The sequence below is a fragment of the Marmota marmota genome, unplaced genomic scaffold, assembly GCF_001458135.2.
Source record: "Marmota marmota marmota unplaced genomic scaffold, marMar, whole genome shotgun sequence".
Taxonomy (NCBI): domain Eukaryota; kingdom Metazoa; phylum Chordata; class Mammalia; order Rodentia; family Sciuridae; genus Marmota; species Marmota marmota.
In genome coordinates this window covers 2,163,287-2,189,219 of record NW_025999930.1, presented here as the reverse complement: position 1 = coordinate 2,189,219, position 25,933 = coordinate 2,163,287, and the positions used below count along the sequence as shown (strand labels likewise).

The window sequence follows — 25,933 nt, the reverse complement described above, 5'->3', positions numbered from 1 at the left end:
AGCCATTGATGCTAAAGCACTTTGGAACTGAAAATTTTTATACAAATGTGATGTCATATTCAATTTTTGTTTTCTTTAAATTAAAACTAATGAAAGTGTTTGTGCAAACGGTAGAGTCAAGATTACACACCAAAAAATTCCACTTAACCTGGGAGCATCTTTGCATAGTCTATTTGATGGTCACTAAAGCTAAAGACACCTAAAAGGCACTGGGCATGTGCCCCCAGCTCATCCCCTAAGCTTATCACTGGCTCCACTCCTCCTCTTCACCCTCCTCCCTCCCCTGCATTCTGGCAGGACAATGCATCTGAGCTAACTGAGGTGTCACAAAACACTCAATGGAACTATAGGCAGAGAGCTCAGCCTGTAGTCAATCCTTAGAACCTGTGATGATCAGAACGTCATCCCACCCATTCATTAGGTATGTTCTGACAGGTGCATTTCACTACCTGAATGAGATTAAGCAAAGTCCAGGAACTAAAGATTTCCCTCCTGATTGCTATCATGTGATGAACGGCAGAGGCTGCTTTTTAAAGGGCAGTTATTTTGTGAAGACTGACTTGGGGAGCACAACAGGAATGCTGAGCTTCGCTACCATATTGTTTCCATATGAGCACATGACTTGGCACTTGTTTCATCCACGATTTTCTCCATTGTTACACCTCAGAGCTCTGAGGAAATGTTTGAAGTTTTGCCACTTATTTTGCAATGGAAATGGAAAGAAGAGAAATGAAAAACAGTGAGGCATGCATTGTGTGCTGAGAATGCTACTAGGTATTTCCATCCACATTATCATTTTTTATTTCTAAAAGCATCCAGTGATTCAGCTTTATTGCAACCATTTTACTAATGAGAAAATAATAAACAATTAATTTACATACATGTAAAGATATTATTTTAAAAATCAGCTCCTCTTTCATTTTTTAATCTCATCCAGGAACATATTCACATGAGTTATCAATCACTTAGTGCTTTTTGTTTATAAATAACCTGGGTGAATTTGGTCACTATTTTGTAAGTTTTCTGTCTGGGTAGACAATCACATTTTACTACCTGAAAGTGTGAATGAACAAGTTGAGTAGAAATCCCTCAGCAAAAACCATATTGCTTCTAGTTTAAAAAAAAAAAAAAAGCAATAAAATTCCCATTACTATAGTACATATAAGAGGTGGCACTGTAAGAGCATACTGACTTTATTAATAAGGGAAGTTATGCAAAAGTAAATCATCATCATCATCATTATCTCCATCACCACCATCACCACTATCATCATCATCATCACCACACATCACCACCACCATCATCATCACCACCACCACCATCACTATCATCACCACATTCACCTCCACCACCATCATCACCACCATCACCAACATCATTACCACCATCAGCACCATCATTACCACCATTATCACCACCATAACCAACATCATCTCTATCACCACCATCATTACCACCATTATCACCACCATCACCATCATCATCTCTATCACCACCATCACCATCATCATCTCTATCACCACCATCACAATCATCATCTCTATCACCACCATCATCATCACTACCACCACCATCATCACCACCATCATCAAATCACTATCATCATCACCACCATCACCATCATCACTACCATAACCATCAACACCATCATCACCATCACCATCACCACCATCATCAGCACAACCATTATCACCACTATCATCATCATCATCCTATGCATTCCTCAACATGTGATGAGTACCAAGACTAAAAGGTACCCAAGAACACAAACTATAAATAAACAAAGTAAACATACAAAGCTAACTACCAGTAGGGGATTCTAGCAATCCATCAAGTAAATAATTAAATTGATCTCATCACAAAGAGATAATTTCCTATAAGACAATTGTTTCAAATGTGATTTTATCCAAATATGTTTGCTTTTTTCCTCATGTAATTGACTCTTAATACACTGCAGAATCATTACTGATTTCAGGTGTTGCCAGTAGGTAAACAGGCAGCAGGAGGTGAGAGATGAGAGTGGGTCCATCACCACTCCTACATTCCAGTGTGATTTTTAAGTATTTCTAGGGAAGGAGTAGGGTGGATTTTAAGTGAACTTCCTTATCCCACTTCTGAGATTTATGGGCTTTGTCAGTAAGTCTGCCTTTTTGTTTAGGTAATTTAAACATTTCCTTGAGGCCTGATTTCATTAGATTTTTTTTTAATGAAGCTCTAACCAGACATGTGCAGAATTTCAAGTATTACAGTCTTTTTAACCAAGTAAAATATATACTTATCCTGCCAGAGAATCTATCTTTTCACTCTGGTCTTCTTTTAGCTATTTTTCTTCTACCTTGGAAGACTGATGTAGGAAGAACATTCAACCTCCCAAAAATATGTTCATTAGGAAGAATTACCCTTACCTATGGCTCAGATCTCAGAGTGTATGGAACAACTTATAGAATTTATTATCTTACAAAATGCATTTATACCCTCTGATAGCCTGAAAATTAACAAATAATAGATGAAGCAAATAAAATCGAAGAGAAGATGATAGACTTAAAAATTAACCATACAATCATATTAAATATAAATGGTATAAACACTGTTAATTAAATGTCAATGGTGTCAGATTAGATCCAACTATGTGCTACCTACAAGAAATATACTTTAAAAATAAAAACACAAATAGGTGAAATGTAAACAAATGGAAAAAAGATATCATCATGCTAACACTAATCAAAAAATATACATATATGGATTGATGTTATTAGACAAAGTAGATTCCAGAGAAAAGTTATTGCAAAGGATAAAGAAGAACATTTCATAATAAAAAGATGCTCAATTGTCAAGAAGTTCTAATAATCCTATACATGTAACAACAGAGCTTCAAAATACATGCAGCAAACCTGATGAAACTGAAAGAAACAGACAAATCCACAATTATAGTAAGAGACTGTATTATCTTTCTCTCAATGATTGGCAGAACAGAAAGGCAGAAAAAGAGCATAGAGACATCACTATCAACCAGTATGATTCTTTGATATTTATGAAATATTCCATCCAACAATAAAATAAATAGTATTTTCAAATTCACTTGGAAGTTTCAAGGAAATAGACCATATTCTTAATCATAAACATGCTCAATAAATTTAAAATGATTTAATTAATGCAAAGGATATTGTCTGTGATATGCAACATATTTAAATTAGAAATCAATAAAGATCTTTGGAAATTTGAGAAACATTAAGAAACTTAACTACCAGACTAAATGATCCATGAATCAAAGAAAAAACTAAAAGAGAAACCAGAAAATATTCTAAATGGAATGAAAGTAAAAATACAACATATCAAAATCTATGAAATGCAACTTCTAAGCATCTGTCCAAAGAAATAAAGAGCTACAAGGAGTCTCATTCCCACCTGTTATAGTCAGGTTTGTAAATTGCTGACACCTTCCCAGAGCAGGCTGGTGGGACAGGGAGAAATCCTCAGGCACCTCAGAGGCTAGGGGTGTTCACCCTGTTGCAGGTATTTCCTCCACTGGGCACTGACGTCAACACTCAGGCCCTCCACTGAGAGCCCCACTGGGCACTCGCAGAAAATACCAGAAAGAGCCCCTGAGGGTTAAACCACTCAGCCTTTATCCTTCCCCATCTCTGCTGCATCTTGGTTTTGAGGTATGTGGTTCCATTCATCTCCGTAACTGTGTGTAGTTCAATAAAACCGCCATTGTGCATTTTTCATACACTCACTGTGTATAGGATAAGATATGGAATCTCAAAATGTCACTTGAGCAGGCAAGGAAGGCACCTTTCTTTCCTATTTAATGCCATCTGGTATCATGCAAAGAAACTCAAGGGCAAAATGCTCAGAAATAACAATTTCAGTGAAGAATAAATCTGTCTGCATGTGATTCATTGTTCAGTCAACTATAAGTCTCAGTCCATTCTCTTCCAAATATACATTTCCCTAAGTATTAGGCTGTTGAAGTAATTATAGTTTGTAAAGTCGCAGGAACACTTTGTATGAGATGATACATGCACTTATTAATTATTGCATGGAATGTGGTAACATCTCAGTATGTGCTCTAAATATTATCATAACGTAAGTGCTGTTGACAAATAACTCAACAGGTAATGCACACTAGGGTGCTGGGAGCCATTAGCCAAGTAGGTATGACAATTTCCTTGCCAGCGTACCCCATGTTGCTTAGTGGAAGGACTCGTGGAAATAGGACATTTTGCAGTGACATTGAATGTAGGTGACCTTGCTCAAGGACCAGGGCGGATTAGGGTGTTCCCGGTTTAGGATAATCGGGTTTAGGGCGTTCCCAGTTTAGGTTCCAGGTTTAAGGTTTAAGATTATTCCTGCTGGGAATAGGGCGTATCCTGCTGCCTGAGTTCCCCTTGAGTTCTCAAGGGATTCAGACAGTTTTTTTTGGGAGACAGAAGCCCAGTGGGGGTGGATTTTGGGCAGAGAACGTGGATTTCCCCAGAACGTGTTTGTAGATGGCTGGTGTGAGTTCGGGAATAAAGAGTTGCTGTTTGAATCTACAAGCTGTGTGGTGGCTCGTGATTGTGTGCCCAGCCAGACTGTGGCATTTGTGCCCAGCCAGACTGCGGCACTAGGGAAAAAGCAATTCCACCAAGGTTGTCCTATTGAACTCTTTGTGGGAAATAATGACCACCTCAAAAGAATCCAACTGCCACGCACGATCATGAAGGAAAATGGGCCAATCTCCATCACATGCTGCAGAAATTCAAGAGTGCCTCATATAATGCTGACTTAGTGACTAAGGTATCTGGTTACAGAACCCACTGTGGTGTTTTACCAGCTCCTGTTATTGGCCATGGTTCTTTTAGGTCAGCTCTGTAGCACAAATTAAACTCCCATTCAGTAAGTTGGCGTTATTTTAAAATCACTGGCTTTACAGGAAACAGTAAAGAAAGTACAGAGACATAACATGTATTCATCTTCTACTTTCCCCCAACAGTTACAACTTATATAATTATATTAGAATATCAAAACCAGGAAAATAATGTGTCTGTGAAGTTCTGTGTCACTTCGTAACATGTTGAGAGTCCTGTCACCACCAGCATAATTAAGAAAGAGACCCATCTCATTGCCACAATGCCCCTCCTCATTGTTACTCTTTATAGTTAAGCAGCAGCCACTCATTTTGACCCATCTGTGCAGATCCTTCCTCTATGCCCCAGATTCTCTCTTTTTTCCCCCCATTCCTCAGATCCTCAGTTTCCTAACTGGTCCTCCTTCTCTTCTCCATTTTTTTTTCATTCTTATGTTTGTTTGCTATATATCATACTGTTTTAGAAACATATGTAGCTGGAGCAGTAGGGCAAGGATATGTACTATTTTTCCAGAAGCAGAAGGGGCAATACCATTAATAATCCAGTCACCTCTGGTAAAGAGGAAGCTTCCTGTTCGAGCTCACATCTGTGCTAAGTATTGCATGACAGCTGAGTTATCATGTATATCACTGGATTTTTTTGAATAAGGAAAAGTAAAGGGAGAAAATTTCATAAGAAAGAATGCATGGTGTGGAGACCCTAGAAAGGAGTGTGATGACGTTCCTCTGTGGGAATAGCTTACAAAGCTAAGGAAATGTAGTACCTTTCATATTATTGCTAAATATAATATAATATTGCTGTGGTCATTTAAGTCTTAGAGTGAACATGCAACCCAGAAATTCCACTCCATGGAAATATGCATCCACTCTAAAATTTGAATATTCATAGCAACATTACTCATACCAGAAAAAAGTAGAAGCGACTCATATGTACATCACTAGTGAATAGATAAACACAATGTGGCATAGCCGTAAGTTAATTACTATTTAACAAAGAGATGCCTCACAAAACCATGGAGTCTTACACTCAGTTCTGTCTTGAAATATTGCATTGTGCAGAGCAATGGAAACTTCTCATAGTCAGAGGCCACATGCTATAAGAAACCAGGTCAGGGTCATTTCCTACAATGTAAAGATTTTTCTTTTGTTTAGTAACTTGATTTTTAGGTACAGTGCTAAGTTTTCAGTAGGAGCTATCACTTCTAAAGTAAGAAATACATATCTCAACATTGAATGACACACACAAATATCCTGAACCATTCTGTGGAGAGTGGTTTATTTGAATCATGGCCTCTGACTCCCTCAGGGATAGCTTTGGGCTGACAAAGCTAACTGTTTGAAGTTGCAGGTCAAGATGCCCCAGTTGCTATGGTGATGTGGGGTCCCGGTGGGGTGCTACACGTGAAGCTGTGGGGCTGTATCTATTTTGGCCTTGAGTTCAACACCTTCTCCCAGGGATAGTGAATTCTGAGCAAAACAAGATGACCCTAATGTCTTGCTAGCCCTGTGCCCTTCAGATTGTCTGCTTTGCTGAAACTTCCCCACAATTAACCTCTCAATGTTACCAACTTGCCGAGCTAGCTTTGGGTCAGCCAAGCCTCACCAGGGCTTGGCTACCCACCTGGCCCCAGTCTTTTCTCCATGTCTGTTTGTCTTTTCTTCATCCCCCATTGCTCCTACACAGCCAGTATATCCATGCACAGGCCAGGCATGAAGCCTCAGCACCATTCACTTCCCTCTTTAATTGGAAGCATTAGGCAAATATTTTCTCTGCCTCTTCATCACCTAGAACCTAGGCAGTGTTTTAAGGAAGCATGATTGTGGGCAGACATCTACGTGGTGATGGATGAGAACGGAGGAAGAAAATACCCGGTGTGTCTCCATTTGCTTTGTGTTTGCAGGAAATCACTCAGGCTTCTGGATTTTCCCTTTTGATGAAACTAATTCCTATGCAATTCTAATTTCCAACCTGACCTATGGGCCTGCTGTTCTCTGGCTGGACTCTTCACATCAGAGCTCGTGGTTTTCAGTATGAAAGCGCTCCCTGAGTCCCTGATAAAGGATTGCCTCTGGCTGTGAAGGAGACTTAAGGCAGCACTTATTGGTGGGGAGAAAAAGGACAAAGCACACACATGCTTTTGCCTAGGCAGTTTCAAATTGTTTCTGCAAGACTATTCATTTCATCTCGACTCCTGCCCGCCATGTCACACTGACAGGAGGGTGTGCAGTCACAGAAATGGAAAGCAGGTTCCAAGAAAATGCTACTGAGAAAACCCAAAAAATGCTCACAATTAAAGGTATAATGATCATAAAAATGATAATTTTGATAAGCAAATAGGATAACTGAATACCAGCATGTATTAATGTTTTATTTTTGAAGCTTTTAAAGATCTAAATAACCTGAAATTGCATAGTTTGCTTAAGAATATGGTTAAAAAGAATGAAAAAGAGAGCTGAACTTTTTCTTTTCTTTCTTTCTTTTTTTATTTTTTTAATTTTTACTTATTTGCCTTTTATTGTTTATAATGTACCATCATATTTTAAGAGTTTTGGTTTTGTAAAAAAATTTAGCAATTTCCCATTCTAACAACTACCAATATAAATTCAATGACCACAAGTCAGTTTTATGGTTAATCTCAAATTTTAAGAACTTGAGATGGAGCTGGGAGATCACACATGCACACACACATACACACACACACACACACCCAGACACACATACAGTTATTTGTGTACATTTATTTAACATCTATCAATTTTGAAAAATTAAGTAGGCAAAATTAATCATACAATTGGGATTAGCTTTTCATCCCTTTGTGTTTCTTTGCATAAAGAGGTAAAGGCTGTGCAGTTTCTAGATTAGAATGGAATACATACATTCCCAGACTTCAAGTCAGGAATTTCTAAAAGAAATGTGAATTTCAATTGTGACTACTATAAATTAGGAGTATTAAAATCATATTTGTGACTGTTAATGCTTTTAAGAAACACTACTCTTTACATTTTTGGGTTATAATTACTACCTCTTTACAATATTCATTGATGAGGTATCTGATAAGAAGACAGAGCAGACTGTGGGTGAGTTGGTCACACCAGGACCCTGTGGCTTGGGTACCTCCTCTTTGGCCCAGGTGGCACTATTCTCTCCCAGTCCTCCCACTTTCTACAAAGCCTCAAAGACTTCCATCTTCTTGTCGCAACTCTTTTCAAAAATGCATTTTACATTAATTTTACATTAATTTATCCAATGTTTTGAGTGCCTGAATCATCGTGTGAATTCCATTTCATATCTATTGATATCTTAAACCATAAAAGTCCCTTATTCTGGCTTAACGGAAATCACAGATCAGTTAACTATCTTTGCAATCATTAGAGGGTATCTTCCTAACAGCTTTTCTCTAATAGGAAAGAGGGAGTGATGAGATGGTACACATGAACTTCTTCATGGAAGAAAGGTAAGAAGAGCCATGTTGTTTAAGACTCCATAATGAACTTCCTAAATCAATCATAGTTTAATTATTTTTTTAACTTCAGTTCCATGATCTTCAAGACCTGACCTAAGCAGCTCCTACCCTAAAGGCCAATCAACAATTTTTAAAAGCAAAACCTGTAATATCCAAGGAATTGCCAGCACAATCATCATCGTCGTCATTTTGCATCCTACGATCTGAACCAGAGGGAGATTGTTACATCCACTGACATTCATAAAGATCTATGGGACAATGGGAAGGGTCCTGAGTTAGCTAGTTCTACGCAGAAAATATTCATATACATTCCACTGGTGGGAATAATCCAAAATGGTGTTAATCTACAAAACATGAGGCATAAATTTAGAATTCAATGTTCAGTGAAGTATTAAATACAATAGTGAAGAGCTCTTCAGGTTGGTAAATACAGTGGCAACTTTAAAACTCTTTATCTGATTGGCACTCCTGATACAATTAATTAAAAGGCACAAAAATAAATTTTATTTCTAACTCAGAAGTTAAAACTGTCACAGCTACTTCATAATTAAACTGCTTACAATATTTTTCTGTTTTTTTCATTTTAATTTTTATTTATTTATTTATTTTGGTTGTTGTTGCTGCTTTCAACATAGAAATCCATTAATCTTATTCTTAGGGCTTTTTCTGCTAGATTTGTTTTAAGTTGTCAATGTCACATCACCAGCAGTGTGGTGACCAATTTAAATGAAACCATAAGGAAACTTGGTCACTGCATTACAGGGATTTGGTAATTACAGGGATTCTGGTAAATGCTGAGGCCCTAATGACAGAAGGATGCAATTCAGGCTGCTATGAAGCCAAAAGGTGAGAAGGGAGCAGAGGTCCCTCAGAGGGAAGGGTAGGCGGAGCCTGTGTGGAGGGTCCCTCCCACAAAGGTAAGGGGAATGAATGCTCCACCTCTTAACCTTAGGAGTGTTTGGCATACAGAGGGGTCCATAAATTCAGGAATTTGGAAAGAATACTCACCACAATTTTAATCTTAGAAAATGAACCAAGGTTTCATAAAAATCGTAAGTGATGTCAAGGATTAACTCATGGTGGTGAGAAAGAAATCAATATTTGCAAATCCTAACCAAATTACCTACATGGAGCTCAAGGATGGATGGCAGTAAATTCACTGCATTACCCTTTGTTTCTATTATGCAGAAAAATCTAATTTAAAGCTACAGGTCCCTGAGGATGGCCTGGTGATTTTCTCAGATGATTCTGGATAAATACAAACATCAGAGCTGTCCACATTCAGCAGACAAATTATCAATTGACTCGAATGGCACATATCAAATCTCAAGTCCGCTGCTTTATCTCGAGAGAAAGCAGTCAGTGGGTTTTGTGCATACTTTGTATCTGTGGCTCTGGTGAGTACAAGTGAGAAGCTCCATTGGTGCAAACACTTTGCATCACATCTAAGTCTTTTTAAGAAAACTTCAAGTCATCCTTCAGGACATGGCATTTTGGCCTAGAAGTGGAAGGTTCAAGCTGTTGAGATATTGAATATAGGCCTGTTATGCCCCTGGGACAAATCAGAATCAACACACAGGTGTCAAGTTTTCAATCACAGACCCAGGAGGCAAAGTGTGACTTCATTTTTTTCCATAACCCAAAGAACTTCTCAAAATTGGAGCTCCAATTTGGGCCAAGACCAAAACTATTCACTCAAGGTCTGGGCCCAGTTCAGGAAACTGGGACCATCTTCATTTGCTACCTGGAGCTGAAGCAGTCCAAACCTGTCACTGTCTTAATGTGCCCTCATGAGGATGTTGAGCAGATTTCTTTTGGGGACAAGCTGCCTCCTCTCCAATAGACACTCGGGAGAACACACTGAAATACGAGAACCTCAGTGGAGATCCCATGAGGGTGCTCCCCTTCAGAAGCCAGCATCAGGGCAGAGCTTCAGGGGAGAGCCTACCATCTCCCACCCATGCTAAAGTCCAACCCTATTGAAATTTCCTTGGCTGCAGCGATCCCCTCTCTCTGCACAAGACGACCAGCAACAACCTGAGTTAGGAGCAGAGACCCAGGATAGCAGTGAAAAGAATTCAGTGAGTTTGGAATCCAGAGTCATTTACATTGATTGGGCACTGGCCATCGCACACGTAAAGAAGGTCTTTGTGGGAATTAGCAAGTGTCTTAAAGAAAGTTTTTATGTTAATTTTAAGTCTCAAATCCCTCCACCCCTCAACTCCCAGTGCATTATGATAACGATCAGCACAGATTTTACTTGGTGATTTTTTTGCATGACATCATATATATATATATGTCTGTAAATATATATGTAAATAAAAATAAAATATATGTAAATGAATCAATATAAATCTATGACATATAAATATGTATAAATTAATATATGTGCAAATAAGTATATATGTAAATAAAAATTTTATATATATATATATTTTTTATATATATAAAAATTTTATATATATATATATATATATATATATATATATGAATGAACAATGGCTTTCCGGGGCGCTCTCTGATCCATGTGTCAGCCCTCTCGTTTGCACAGCTCACCTGGCAGCTGTTTTCCTGTCCTGTTTCTAGCTGACTTGCACAATCACTCACAAAAGGGTGACTGATTAAATAGAAAGGCATTGCCACCAGCATCAATAGTTTTCAGGAAGATCAGATTTTAAAAAAATGTTAAAGAAATGTGCCAATAGTTCATCCTACTTATCTCTTCAAACAAAATATTAACTTTGTGATGGACTTCAGGAGTTTGTAGGCCACAAAAGGGTGGCACAGACGTTTTGGGTGTTAGGTATGCCACTCTGAACGATGGTTGGGTAGTGCGAACACACTTTGTGGAGGTGGCAGGGGGTGCTGGGGATGGAACCCAGGGCCTCACACTGGCTAGGCACGTGCTCTCCCTATCCTTCAAATTTTAGGAACCAAAATTCCTAAAATTTGCCAAGTTCATATTGGAAAAACATCATCCCATAGTTATTCTTGAACATTTTATATGACCCAAGTTTTGTTTGAAAATTAGTTGAAAACATGGACACGGTGTCCAAGCACACAGCCACAGGAGGAGCCAGGGATGAGCACATCCCTGTTAAGAAAGTCCAGGTTCCAAACATTCACCCCACACTTCCCTGGTTGGTTGCCTGGGCAAAACTATCACATGCAGAGTCAATTTTGTCTCAGGTTAACACAGATTTTTTTTTTTTTTTATCTATTTGAGTAGTGGTTACTAAAAGTGTTTTCTAAGCTCAATTCTGAAATGTACACGTCTCTGATCATCTTTGTTTCCATGCCTCCAGGAACCATGTAGAGTCACTAATTCATATCCTTGAAGCAGGAACATGGTACAATTTAGTCATAGCTACCAAATCTAAAAAAAAAAAAAAAAAAACATTAGCAATACTCTAAAACACAAAGAAGTATTCACAGAGACATCCTATATTCTCTTAATTACATCAGCCAAATGGTAATTAACCTCACTTTTTCATTTGGTGAAACATATATTTATTTTTCTCCTATTAAAGTGTCTCAACCACCTGCCTAATTTCGGGAAGCTTAGATAGCCCGTAGGCAGCAGTCTGAGGATTGCTTCATGCAGGGGCTCGTTCCTGAGATCCACAGAGTGAGCGCGTGAGCAGAACTGAACAGCGCTTCAAAGCAGGTCAGTTGAGGACTTTTCTAGGGATTTATTTAATTAGGGAAAGCTTCAAAGGTAGAAGATCAGTCATGGGGCTATTAAGGCCACATAAGTGAGACATTAAGGGACAGATTTGGGGCAAAATCCATGGAAATGAAGAAGAAAGACTTTTAAGCGTGAAATATTTCAAAGAGAATACTCAGAATTCAGCAACTGGCTAGGAAGGAACAATAGAGCAGAGAAGGACGATTCTGAGATTTTCTCCCCCCCACAAATTATCCAACTTTAATGGCCTCTATTTTGAATTAGTAATAGAGCAGTCTTCATATGGAGTACGAGTGCTACTGTAACAAATTGATCCTTGGATTTTTATATTAAAAGCAACTTTTGACCATTATTTCTCCATGTGTTTCACACATATCTTCAGAGAAGCAGAATCTATTTTTCTTACTGACACTGGAATCTATCCTATGCAGGTTGATTACATCAAAAAGATACCATTTTCCCCAAAATATTTATACTCTCTGCTTGGAAAATGAAGCACCCCTTTAAATGTTTTCTATACTTACTGAAAAATCACCAACTGTGTTGATATATTTACTGTATACAGGTAAATTTCTGCATTTTTTTTAGCACAATCGGGCCAAGATTGCTTTTTATTTTTTTCTGTTGAGTCAGTTATTTGTGCAAAGAGAGAAAGTGCTCAGCCATTCCTAGAAGATTCAGGCTGTGCTGCAAGAGAAACCAGTGTCTCTGCTTCTCCTGTTTCCTCTGCAGAGCTGCAGAGACATCTGATACCTGGGCTAATGTATCCACCGCTGCAATCAGGCCGCTAATGCACTCTTGGTTTTGTGTGTGGAAGAAGGACTGCCCCCTAGACTCCCTCCCTGCTCCCCTCTTTTCCTGCGAGATCAGTTCCTGATGTTTTCCCAAATAATTAAAGTTGAAGTGAGGCAGAGAGTATCTCTTAAACACAATTCTCATTTAATCAAGGCCGAGATCACTTGATGTGTTTTTTGTCACGTCAACAGAAAGCTGTACAGCAACGTCCATTTTTGCCATTTATAGATTCCCAAACAAGACATCCTGTTTCAGAGTGAAAGCCCCCTGAAAAACTCCATGAACCTTCCTCAGTTCTAGTTGCACGGTTAGATCTTCAAGATCATTACTGCTATTGGGTCATTTGGCCTTTGCTGATTTTCCCCCTCTTAAATATCAGCAATTGCATTTGGTAGATGATTTAGGAATCTCTGAGCCTGTAATTGTCAAAAAGCTGATTTTCATTCTCTATTCTCTTTTCTGAGAAAGTATGGCTCTCACCTCTTCTTTTTTCTGAGCAGCTTTCCCCAAGTGACATCTGCCAACTATGAAAGAAGGTTCCATTTCTGACTTTTGTATACCAGAATTATTTTCCTCATGAAACAGATATCAAGAACGAGGCTGGTCAAGTCACAGTAGCTAAGCTCTGGAACCAGCCTAGGTGCCCTTCAACAGAGGAATGGGTAAATAACAATGGAGTATTACTCAGCCATAAGGAAGAATGAAATTATGGCATTTGCTATTAAATGGATGGAGAACTGGAGACTATCATGCTAAGTGAAATAAGCCAATCCCCCAAAAACAAAAGCCAAGTGTTCTTTCTGACATGTGGAGGCTAACTCACAAAAAGGGGGGCTGGTTAGGGAAGAAGAGAAGTACTTTTGATTTGACAAAGGGGAATGAAGGGAAGGGAGGGGGGATAGGAATAGGAAAGAGAGTAGAATGAATGGCACATCCCTTTCCTATGTTCAAATATGAATACACGACCAGTGTAACCCCACATCATGTACAACCACAAAAATGGGAAGTTATACCCCATGTATGATGATATGTCAAAATACATTCTACTGTCGTGTATAACTGAAAAGGACTAGGCTGGGCACAGTGGCCCACACCTGTGATCCCAGCACCTCGGGAGACTGAGGCAGGAGGATCGTAAGTTCAAAGCCAGCCTCAGCAACTTAGTGAGGCCCCGTCTCAAAATAAAAAGTAAAAATTGGGCTGGGGATGTGGCTCACTGGTTAAGCATCCCTGGATTCAATCCCTGGTACCAAAAGGAAAAATAAAAAAGAACTAGGGCTGAGGGTTTTAGTCTAGGGCTCATGTTTACCATATGCAAGGCCCTGGGTTTGATCTCCAGCACCAAAAAAAAAAAAAAAATGAAAATGGAAACTTAAAGAACTGAATTGTGGTAGCAAGAGTTTTCAAAGTGTACTGAACCAAACTGGTACTCTCTGACTTTGGGCTGGGACCATCCCCGTAAGATCCATGCCCATGGGGCAGATGGGAGCAAAGGTGGGGACTGTCATTGAGCTGCAGCCAGGTCACAGCCTCCTTCCTGCCTGCACCGGGGCTCTCCTAGCGTCAGGAGCTCTGTACAGTCAGAGTCGTGGGTGGCTGGGGTCATGGGGGAACAAGGACCTGAATTGAAAAAAAAAAAGAACCAGGCTTGGAAATGGAGAGGAATCTAAGACACACAGCAGCACAGCTGACCAGTCTGTCCAGGCGCAAAGTGTCAGTGCTGGAAGGGGAAACCAGGAGGACCGGGACCAAGCTTCGGAAAATAAGACCTGATTAAGTTCAGCTTTGACAGGAATAGACAGCAACTCCCCCCGTGGTTGTCATGGCGAAGAATGAGCAGAGACCGTTTCTGGTGGACTGTTTGTATTTTATAAGTCTTATTCCAAAATTTATAGGATTGTTTTAGCAATCCTATAAATTTTAGGATTGCTAGATTTAGGAATTTAGCAATTCTGTCACACTTACTAGAAATGGGTATTTCTCCCCAATCCCATAAACAAGAAGTTTCACGCCAAATTTGCCCCCAATGTTGTTATATTTTGTTGTATGTTCACTTTGTGATTTTTAGAAGGGGCTGCTGTAAAAGTCTCAAACCATGAACAATAATATCGTCATCTTCCTTAGGCCATGAGAATCCATCGCTATCTTTAGGGAAAAGTATATATTTAACTTGTTGCTGCAGAATTATACCCATGATAAGAGAAGCCAAAGTCTCTCTGATGTTTTTCACACATTGCCACAGCTTACTATGTTTTCTCTTCTCTTTACGTTGCATTATCTTAGGGATGCAGCCTCCTAGTGGCTCCCAAGTCTGGTGAAGCATGTGAACAGGGATGTAATGAGACATGAATGACCCAGGGGTCACATGGCTCATGCAGCCTTCCTCCCCTTGACCTTGGGCGTAATGCTAGAGAATGTGACAGATGTGGATGAGGCCTCATGACAACATCATAACATGCTGTTAATTCTTCCCTGACTCTGACAGGTCATCACCACACCTCCTAGGCTTTTCATTTTCCAGTTCTTCACCATCACCTCCAAATTCTGCTGAATACGGAGCATTCCTTTAGCCTCAGGAGGAAAACTCATAAAGGGGGGTATCTTAAAAGTAACCAAGTGACACCATGTATTAAAGGATCCAGCTTGGAGCAGTAGTGAGGGTTACAACAGCTGAGTCTCGAGCTTCCTCTCTTTAGAGCAAAGATTATTTGCTATCTTTTGTTTAAGAGTCCCCAATGGCCTGTGCTAAAAAGGATTGGTCCCCAGCGTGGTGTTATTGAAAGGTGGTATGAACTTTAAAAGGTGTGACCAGGTAGGATGACCTCATGTCATGGGAGATATGCTCTCCAGGGGACTGTGAGACCCTGGCCCCCTTCCTCTTTCTTGATTTGCTCCACGGTGAGGGATTTTCTACTGCCACCACATGTTCCCACCATCATGAGCTGCATCATGACAGGCCCAAAGCAAATAGGACCAATTGGATCACAAACCGGAACCTCCAAACTTATAAGTCAAAATAAACCTTTTCTATTTATAAACTGATGACCTCAGGTATTTTGTTATAGTAACAGAAAGCTGACTAGCATAGTATTTATGTTACTCTCATCATGACAGTAATGAGAGTAGCCAAGATTCCATTCAATGAGCAACCACCAAATGCTCACTTATGTCAGAATCCTCACATTACAGGAATATAAACAGGAGGTCTATTATGGTTCTATTTGGAAATTTCAGGGACCTTTTTTTTCCCTAACTTTAAAACTATAACAAGCAGGAGATACTGTCCATATGATTGCATCTTTAAAATTAAATGAAATTTAATTGGAGAGAACCACTGCTGAAGAAGATGAGCAAAGTTAAAGAGGAAGACAACAGCAACAGCTGTTGGTGAGATGTCTTCTTTGATCTTGGAAAATTTTGAGGCAATTTGAAGTTGCCAAATAAGAATAAACAATCACAATAAAGGAGAAGGGATAAAGTGTAAATTTTTCCCTCGTGAAGAAACTGCAATTAGTTTATTCTAGTCCATTGTTTTGCATAAAAATAACTCTAGATAGGATTAAAAGAATATGCCAAAGAGAGTGTTATGTCCTAATCTTAGAAAGTCATATCATTATCATTATGAAAACCAGCATAAGAAGCAGGGAATTTGAAGTATGGAAAAATAACTTTGATCTTAGTCTGCTAATAAAATATATGCAGAAGAGTCAGAGAGTACCAGATGCACAAATAAATGTGTGTTTTCAGCCAACAAACAAAATGATATGCAGAAAAGCTTTTTTAAAAAACTTAAAGTGAAAATAATAATAACTGCACTATGTTCATTAATGATTAAAATTGCCTAAAGTAAGATATTAGATTTTCATAAAACCATTTGACCAAACACATGAGAAAACAGACTGACACAAAAAGCAAAACTCATTCACCTTTGAGTATGTTTGCTAACTAAACAGAACATTGATCAATTTATTATAAAGTGTATTAAAGCCAATTACAATGACTATATAATTAACTTGTTTCTCAAAGTCAATTACTGATCATGGAGAAAATCAGGTCCTACAATTGCACACACTTATAAAGATTTCCTAATATAGATCATACACTCATTCACTCAAAAATAGCAAGAATTTACTATGTGCTAAGATATTATTTGAATTCTCTTATGTTAGACACTTTAGACCATATGCTAGTTTTCAGAAGTTTTAATTGAGTGTCCCCAAAACAATCATAGCAAAAAGAATAATAACCATATTATCTTAAGATAATTAAATATTTGATTCTAATGACTTCTCTGAATTTCCCTGACACCATTATCAAAATCTGTTCTCCGATTTTTGCTCAAATTCTCTTTCTTATTTAGAAATAAAATTCTGCCCATCTTATTTCCTTTCCTAAAGTTTTGACAGTTTATTTTAGTTTTACTTTTATGTGAAATATGCCACACAATTCTTAGTGGTGAGTTGTTCAATCTAAAAGGTGAAGAGATGCAAATTGATCCTTGGCATCATAAAATTTACAGCAGATCAATTTTCTCTTCTGATGAGCCAGTCTCATGTTAGAAGTTCAGCCCTGTCAAATGTCCACATGAAATACTCGTGAAAACGTGGTTCAGACATTACCCTTACCAGCTTTGGATTCTGTCACAATATTGCTTGCGATTTATATCTTATGTTTAATGCAATGTGTAACGTTTCACAGAATTATAGATATTTTCTGATATTAGACCATTTCCACCCCAAGTTTTCCTCATTTGATTGCCTCTATAATGTTTCAACTGAAAACAAGATTTTATTTGAGGTCTGGAAATTAATCCATTAGGACTTTTCATTGTGACAGAGTATTTGGAAAAATCAGTGCCATAAATTTTAAAAGTTTCTGAAGTCTGGCTACTTGCCCCAAATTGTCAATCAAACAGTTCTGGAACCCGACATCATCTTAGGAGTTTAAACCCTGTTGACAAGCCGCGTTTGGGTCTCTCAGGGAACTGGCTCCTGCCACTCTTACATGTACAAAGATTTAAACATTTGGCTTATAGTACAAGGGGACTCAAAGGGACTTACAGCATCCCTCAAGCTCATACCTGAAACTGCCTACTATAAGCAATTTTCTGTTTCAAAGTTGACATTTGGGGAGATAAGGCTTTTATTTCATAAGCTGAATTTGTTTAGCATGCCATTTGGGACCCACTCAAATCCTGCAATCACTTTCCCAGGCACTGCTGACACATTTGTTATTCAAATCTGTGCAAGCAGGTTCCAAAATAAGTGCAAAACGCCACCTTGATCCCAACGTGTTGTTGTCTTGTGCATCATGCTTTTGACCATCGTGCTAACATGTTCCAACTAACTCAATGTTATCACCTATGAAGAAGGCAAGTTAGATTTGCATGTTCAGTGGGTGTCTGAGACACCTGTCCCGTGCAGGTGAGCATGTGGGTGGGTGGTTTGTGATACCTGAACCACACCATCAATTGTCCCACCAAATCTAGATCACTTACAAATCTGGTGTCTTAAAAATTAATACTTAAGTCAAGTGAGCGTGTCTTCCTGAACTCTCACATCTCTTGGTCTTACCATCTAGCACTAAGCCAGAGAGAAGGGAACCTTGAACCCTCTCGCAGGCCACTCATTCTAATTTGTCTAGTCATGACATTATATGACATTATCTAATGGCAGTGCCCTTCACCTGTAGATGAATTTTCTGGGCCTGGATAATGACACAAGATGATTGATCTAGTCATGATTTTCATCACCCCCATTTTATCCTCCTGCCCCATACTTGGCACAAATTTAATTTCTCACGCAGTCTTTGACTTTCAGGGGAGGGAAAACCAGACATGCATTGCTTGTCTCTATACCTGCTGATGGGTAAAGTGCCAACAGGCAGGCTAAGTAATTCCTTGTTATCTACTGATGTGGCCCCTGCAGCTCCCCAGGACCTGCCTCCATGTGTGACAGGACCCTAGCAGAGGACCCTTCCCGACTCATCTTCAGCTGAGGTCCTAATGAGAAGTAGTACTAACTCTAATCTTGAAAGTGAGGTGGGTACCCCTGAAGGCTCACAGATGTGGACCTGGGAAACCCAGAGGTCCATGATGATTGGAAAGGATTAGGAGGATGCCATGAGGGAGCTGGGCATTGTACCCGGGTGTGCTGCTCTTCCTTCCATCCAGTACAGAGACAGGAGTCAATGGGATCTTACGCAGGGATTGGCCATGCACTGAACATCCATGTGACACTGGCCCGAGAGTTCTCAGGAGCTCATTGTGGTTAGGCAAGAGGGTGGTGGAGCCAGAGAACATTTGCAGACATGGGTCACCTTATGCTATGAGTGTATCAGGGATTCAAGCTGCAGAAGAGCTCTGTTGACCTTTATAGCAAGAGCTTCCTGGTTCAGAGCTGAGGCTGAGCTGCAGGCACCCGTATGGGCCTTGACTTAAGTCCCCATCCTCCTTGCCACTTCATCTGTGGCATATAAGGTCGCCCTAGACCTGCTTGAGCTTCCTGACTTGTCCCCCCTTTTCCTTGTAGGATGGACCCCTCCTCAGCCCCCAATGACCCACAGCACATGCTCACAGCACATGGGGCTTCTTGTGGGGATGGGTAACTAGGACCTCCCCCATCACCTCTCTCCTGGGCTCACTCCAACAAAAGTCTAGCACCAAACTTTGAAATCTCCCCTGAAGCACAAGGAATCAGCTCTTATTACCCGCCCCCCTTTTTTTGGCAATTAATTGATGTCACCTTTGATATAATTATCACAATTCTGTATATTTTTCCTAATTATTTAAAAGCACTCTCCAGTAATGGGAAACTACCAGGTAGCAAAATATATAAGGACTGATTTTTGAATATTTTTACAACATAGATTAAGCTGCAGAAAATATTTATCAAGAGAAGTCCATTAGTCCTCTACATCTTAGGACCTGACCCATAGGCACCATGCCATCATCAGAAGCATGTGAGAAGTGACCATTACACACTAAGGTCACAGAACAGTGGGTTAGGTGGGCATGGTGATGCACGCTGTAATCCCAGCAGTTCAGGAGGCTGAGACAGGAGGATCGCTAGTTCAAAGCCAGCCTCAGCAATGGTGAGGCACTAAGCAGCTCAGTGAGATCCTATCTCTAAATAAAATACAAATTGGGGCTGAGGATGTGGCTCAGTGGTTGAGTGCCCCTGAGTTCAATCCCTGGTACACACCCCGCCTCCAAGAGTGGGTTATTTTAGGACACTAAAACACTTCCCAAAAAAATACTCACTAAATTTTAAGATTAGCCCTTTTTGTGGTTTATTCAAGAATCAGAACCATTTTATTTCTGGTTTTTTTTTCTTTTTGGGGTGCTGGAGACTGAACCCAAGGCTGTGAGCATGCTAGGGACGTGCCCTAACCCTGAGCCCTTAAGCCCTCTTCATCAATAATAGATCTTAGCTAACTTTCTACTTGTCATTTGTAGCAGAGTTTCATCTTAAAATTAAAAGGGATTCCAGGCTATGCAAAGATTCAGTACTAGAAAATAAAACAAGATGCATCAGCAAGAAATCACAATATTGCCTCTTTTAGCAATAGATGGAAACTTTGGAGCAGATGGAAGAGGTTTAAAAAAGAGCATTTGTTGCTTCTGGGAGCAATGATGTGCTGTTATTGTACTCCAAACTCTAATTCTTTCTACTTCTTCAAATTCTCCTTGTTTCAAATGCATAATTATAGGTTACAAAAATGCATTTTCAGATTCCCCTAGTGCAGGGCGAAATATTTCATTAAGGCACCTTGTGCTGTCACTTCAAGGGTCTGTTGGTCCCAGGCACACGTGATCATTAGCTCCTGCTCTGAGACCCCACGTCAACCTGTAAGTGCTATCACCGGGCCTGCTGCAATAATAGCACAGATTTGGGTTTTTAAAATGTGCATCTTCAGTAGTTGGTCTCTAGTTTAGAACAATTTATTATGTGATTTACAAAGAACTAAAAGAGAGGAGTTTGAAGAGTCTAGCTCCAAGAAATGATATATATTTAAGGAGATGGAAATATCAATTATCCTGATTTAACCATTAAAAATTGTTTATATGTATCGGATTATCACATTGTATCACATAAATCTGTAAAGTCATTACATGTCAATTTAAAAAACTGTGTTCATTGTATTCATTAACGCACTAAAATTCAAGCATATTAAAATTTCAACTATGAAAATGTAGAAAGCAAAAATATATTTGATTAATTACATTCTAATCTGACCAGTATGGTAATGAATTTTTATAAGTGGAAAGTAACTTTGGATTATGTTTCATAGTTTATGAAATGTTTGATGTAAAATTGGAGTGTTTCCCCATTAAAAAAAGGTGGGGGGCAGAGAATAACTTGGTTTGATAAGTACATTAACTTTGTGGCTCAGGGGTTCTTCATTTAGTGAAACAGAAGAACTGGTTTAGTTTGTTTATTACTTTCCCAGAGGCATAAATGAAGACACTTCCAAAAAAGCAATCTTTGGAGGGTCAGACGGAATTAAACCGGGTCAGACGTAATTCACTGACTACACAGTCACCTTCCCCTCTCATCCCTCACACTGGGGTTTTCGCAATGACCAGAGATGTGTTCATGGAATTTCCCATCCTAGAGGTTCCAAGTACTGGGCTGTCTGACTGAAGAGCATTTGTTTCCTGACTGTTGAATGTGGCTCTGAGATCTCAGCACTCCTCTGGAGAAAGGCTGTAATATCTGTGACCCAGAGTCAATTGTATTTTGCTTTAACTCTTTATGATCAGAAGACTGGTTAAGTTGCTCTTCATAAATCACTCTAAATCTGATAAAGGATCTTAAAACACCAGAGATAATCTACAGCCTTCCATGTATCACTCACAATTTGGAATTTCTTATAGGGAGGAGGAAAAGTCAAAACAAACAACAACAAAAAATAAAAACCCACAACAATCACAACAATGAATTTATAAACACCTCAGCTGGCAGTTAATTAAAATGATAAAATGGAACCATTTTTCTTTCATTCACATGAAAATAAATTTTATTAAGATTGATATCATGCCTTTGCACTATACGAGTTGCAAGAACATGAACTAAGAATAAAAATGATGATGGAGAATCCTCACAGTCCTATCCTAACATAAAATGTGATTTGCCATTAAAAAGAGCTATGGCTTGAGATGACCTTTGTTTTCTTTTATCCTTTGTGCCCAGTATCAATCACTACTCCAGTGATGTTGGCCACATTCACTTAGGCTCTGCAGGAACATCATCTGGAGTAAAAGAACCAGATCTTAGCAAATGAATGAAATAGCAGACTTCATGGTATTTCAGCCAACATATTTGTTTATGTATTAGTTTAGAATTCATGCAGTCTATTTGCATATTTGCAACTGTGTTCACATAAGTGCATTTCAGCAAAATGAAGTGAGTTCATTCATTCTGATAACCATATTGTCCATAACAAAGGAAATAATACATTAATTTGGTCCAAAGTGCAACTTACTAAATGTGCTCAGATATTGAAAACACCAAGAAAAGCAGCAAGAAAAAAAAAAACAGTAAGAACAAACAACAAGAAAGAAGGCAATAAGGAAATAAGGATGCATGGTATTTATAGTGCACTTTTTGAGTCTTTTCATATATGCCTACAAATATTTTTTGTCAATACTGTGAATTCAATTTCCTGAGAATTTATTCAAAAAATGTTTACCTTAGTTTTTGCTTTAAAAATGCCAGATGGTGCCTCATCACTATGTATAAGGTTTCTTAAATTCCCTATTTTGATATAGTGTGTAAGTCAGCTTTCCATTACTATAACAGAGTACCTGAAATAATCAGCTTAGAAAGAGGAAATGTTTGGCTCACAATTTCAGAGATTTCAGTCCATGGTCACCTGGCCCCACTGCCTTTAGACTGTGGTGAGGTAACAAAACATGGCGGGAGCACATGGTGGAGAAATCCTCACTTCATGTTGACCAGGAAGCTAAGAGAAACAAAAAGGAGCTAGGGGTCCCAATAACTCCTTTGAGGTCATACCTCCAATGACCTCACTTCTACCCACTATGTCCTATCACTTAAAGTGCCACCACCTCCCAGTGGGATCACCAAGGGACCAAGTCATGGGTCTTTGGAGGACACTTACCCAAACTGTACCACACGGCAAGTTAGCACTCAGTTCCCTACATCTCTGTTTAAACCCATGTAACGGAAAACATGCTCCTCTCAAGAAATGTCTGTAGATATCAATGGAAACTCACAATGGAACACGAATAAACCATTAAATGCTCTTTCTCCTCAGTGAATGCTAAAGAGAAAATCCAGAGGGCCATCATGAGAAGCAAACTGGGAGTTCTAGTTAAAACAATAAAAATCTTTTGAAAATGCTTCTTTAATCTGCCATTTTTTTTTTCAATCTAAATAGGGCTAATTAAGCAATCTGGGGCAATGTACACAAGAAAGGAGGAAAGAAACAACTCAGGATAGATAACAGGACACAGCAGATGCTAAAGCCTTCAGCACACACTTAAATACCGAAACGATTTTACCGGAAGATCAAACACTGTCAAAGCCAGGTGTGTGTGACTTGTTCCAAAGCTGTGAAGATTGGACCCAGAGGTTCAGACACACCAGCTGCCCAGGGGCCAGTTAATTCTTGCAAAATAAATCCTCAGAGTCCAATGAGAGCAAACGTGCTTATTTGGAATTTTATTTCCTTCTATAAAGCATCAATCAATTGCAATTATTTTATTAAGTGAAAACCCAATGAGATTCACCAAGGATCAGCAAGAAGGAAGAAGCAGACTCACCGTCTCTCCGATTAAGCCTGGCGAACCCAGGGCCGTGGCTGATGGACAGCTCCGCGGAGCTGCTGAAGGAGGACGCAGGCAAGGCGGATCCCAGCGGAGCGTCACAGTCGCCTGCCAGGGGGGAAGCCACATTAGGGTTAATAAATATGCAGGTGAAATGGAGTGAAGAAACAGGAGCTCAAAAAACATTAGGATGCAGGATAATCATCACTCTTAAGTTTTTAACTTCTTAATATTTCTGTTGGAGTATGATGCACACAGTGACCTTCCTGAGAGTTGATTTAAATTGTTTTCAAAGTCCCTTGACAAAGGCATACAGCCATGTGTGCTCTCGACCATAATGAAGATACAGAACTGGTCCCTCAGCCCTGAAATTCCCTCACATCACACATCTTCGTGTTCAGCCAGGGGTCAGGGTGTACCACTAACCGAAGACTACTGGAAACTGCACTTGATGTTTGTGGCCTTTAGGGACACAGCCACACGGGCAGCATTAATTCCATGCCCAGACCTTGACTGTGGTTAGAGGTTCTCACAGTGCCCCTCCCTGCACAGAACCTGTGGGGGACAAGATAGGTGGACTGTATGCCAGGTGCTCAAGTCAGAGTTACCTGCAGGAAGCCAGGGTCTGGGAAAAGCAAATCTGCAGCAATGAACTGGAAACCTCACTGTGCTGACCTCTTCAGGGGGAGCTCTGTCTACAGGGTGTGTGCCCCCGCCTTTGCCTGGCATCTTTGGCTTCTCAGGGAATGGCCTGAAAAGGCCATCACAGCAGTGAAAATGCTGACTAAAACAGAAATTGGCACCAAGAAGTGGGGTCACTGCTGTGACTAAACTGAACTTGTGGTTCATGAGAATTTTGAGCTTTTGGGAATTGGTGGGAGGAATTTTGAGATGTTTAGCAGTGCAAGCTGAAAATGCTTTGTTATGGTAAGCGGAGCTTAATGGCTGATTCTGGTAGAAGCTCAGAAGACCAGAATGCCAATAGGACTCTGGACAATAAAGACAGGGCTTAAGAGGGTTTAGAAGAAAAAGAATATACTATTAGTAATTATACTAGAGACCATTTGTGCTATGTTCTAGCTGAGAAGCTGTCTGCATTTTGCTCAAGTCCTGAGACTTTCTGTGAGGCTCATTTTAAAAGCAATGAACTTCTTAATCTGGTGGAAAAAATTTCTAGACAGCGTAGCATTCAGGCAGTGGTCTAGATATTGCTTTTAGCCAAATTGATTATGATATTCAGGAGCAGAAAGCAGAGCAGAAATATTTGAAAAACTTAAACTTGAAAGGCAGGAGTAAAACTGGGGCCAAGGAAGCCGCAGTTGTTAATGACATTACTGCCACTAAATAAATGCTAAAGACTTTGGCCAGAGACAATAAGGCATCTCAGGAGGTGGCCAGACCACATCCATCTCAGGCTCAAGGGAATAAAAGTGGAAATTCTCTTGAGAAGAGACCAGCGTGAAATCCTTGAATAAGGGGGCCTAGGAAGTTTTTTCAACATGCTCAGCTACCCAGACAATCAGAGGCTGCTGCAGCCAGGGTCCCCAGAAGCACAGCTATTGATCAAGATGGCGGCAGAGCTTGGCATCAACTACATGATACTGGTTCTTCAGGACTGTGGACACTGGGGTTAGGGGATCATGGAGGCTTCCACCAAGATTTCAAAGGAAGGCCTTGGAAGCCAGGCAAAGGGCAGCAGTGTTGAATTCCCTGCAGGCACTCCCTGAGAAGGCAAGCTGTGGAGATGTGAGGTAGCCAAAGCTGCAGTGGAGACTCCAGAGATTAAGAAATGCCAATAATGTGGGACATCGTCCTAGGAAAGCTGCAGGAATTACACAGAGACAAGCCAACAGAGAGGCCACTTGGGCTGCAACCAACAGGGCCACAGGGGCAAAGCTACACAAGCCCTTCGGAGAGGACATCACGCAATGTGCTCCAGATGCCAAACACAGAACTGCAGGACTTGCTTGAACAGCTGGATTTCAGTCTTGCTTTGGTCCCATCCCTTTTTTCCATGCCCCTATTTTTTGTGAATGGAAATGTTTATTCTGTACTTTTATATACTGGATACTTGTAAATTGCTTTTGATTTTACGTGAGCTCATGATGCGAGATTGCCTTGAGCTTCAGAGAAGACTCTGGACTTGAACTTTGAGCAATCTAGGAACTGCGGAGGCTATGGATACTCTTGGGAATAGACTAAATATATTTTGCATGGTCAGATGAGTGTGAGCTTTTGGAGGCCAGGATTAGAATGTTATGGTTTGGATGTAAGGTGTCCTCCAAAAGCTCATGTGGGAGACAATGCAAGAAGGTTCAGAGAAGAAATGATTGGGTTGTAAG

At 39.8% G+C, this 25,933-nt stretch overlaps 1 protein-coding gene across 1 annotated transcript in view; it reads right to left on the bottom strand.

The window, feature by feature from the left end:
* The window catches only part of LOC107159664 (contactin-associated protein-like 3), a 204,593-nt gene that overhangs the window by 155,235 nt on the left and 23,425 nt on the right, over window positions 1-25,933 (bottom strand). The window contains 1 exon segment of the mRNA XM_048800526.1: window positions 23,589-23,699. Coding sequence (XP_048656483.1) covers window positions 23,589-23,699 — 111 coding nt within the window.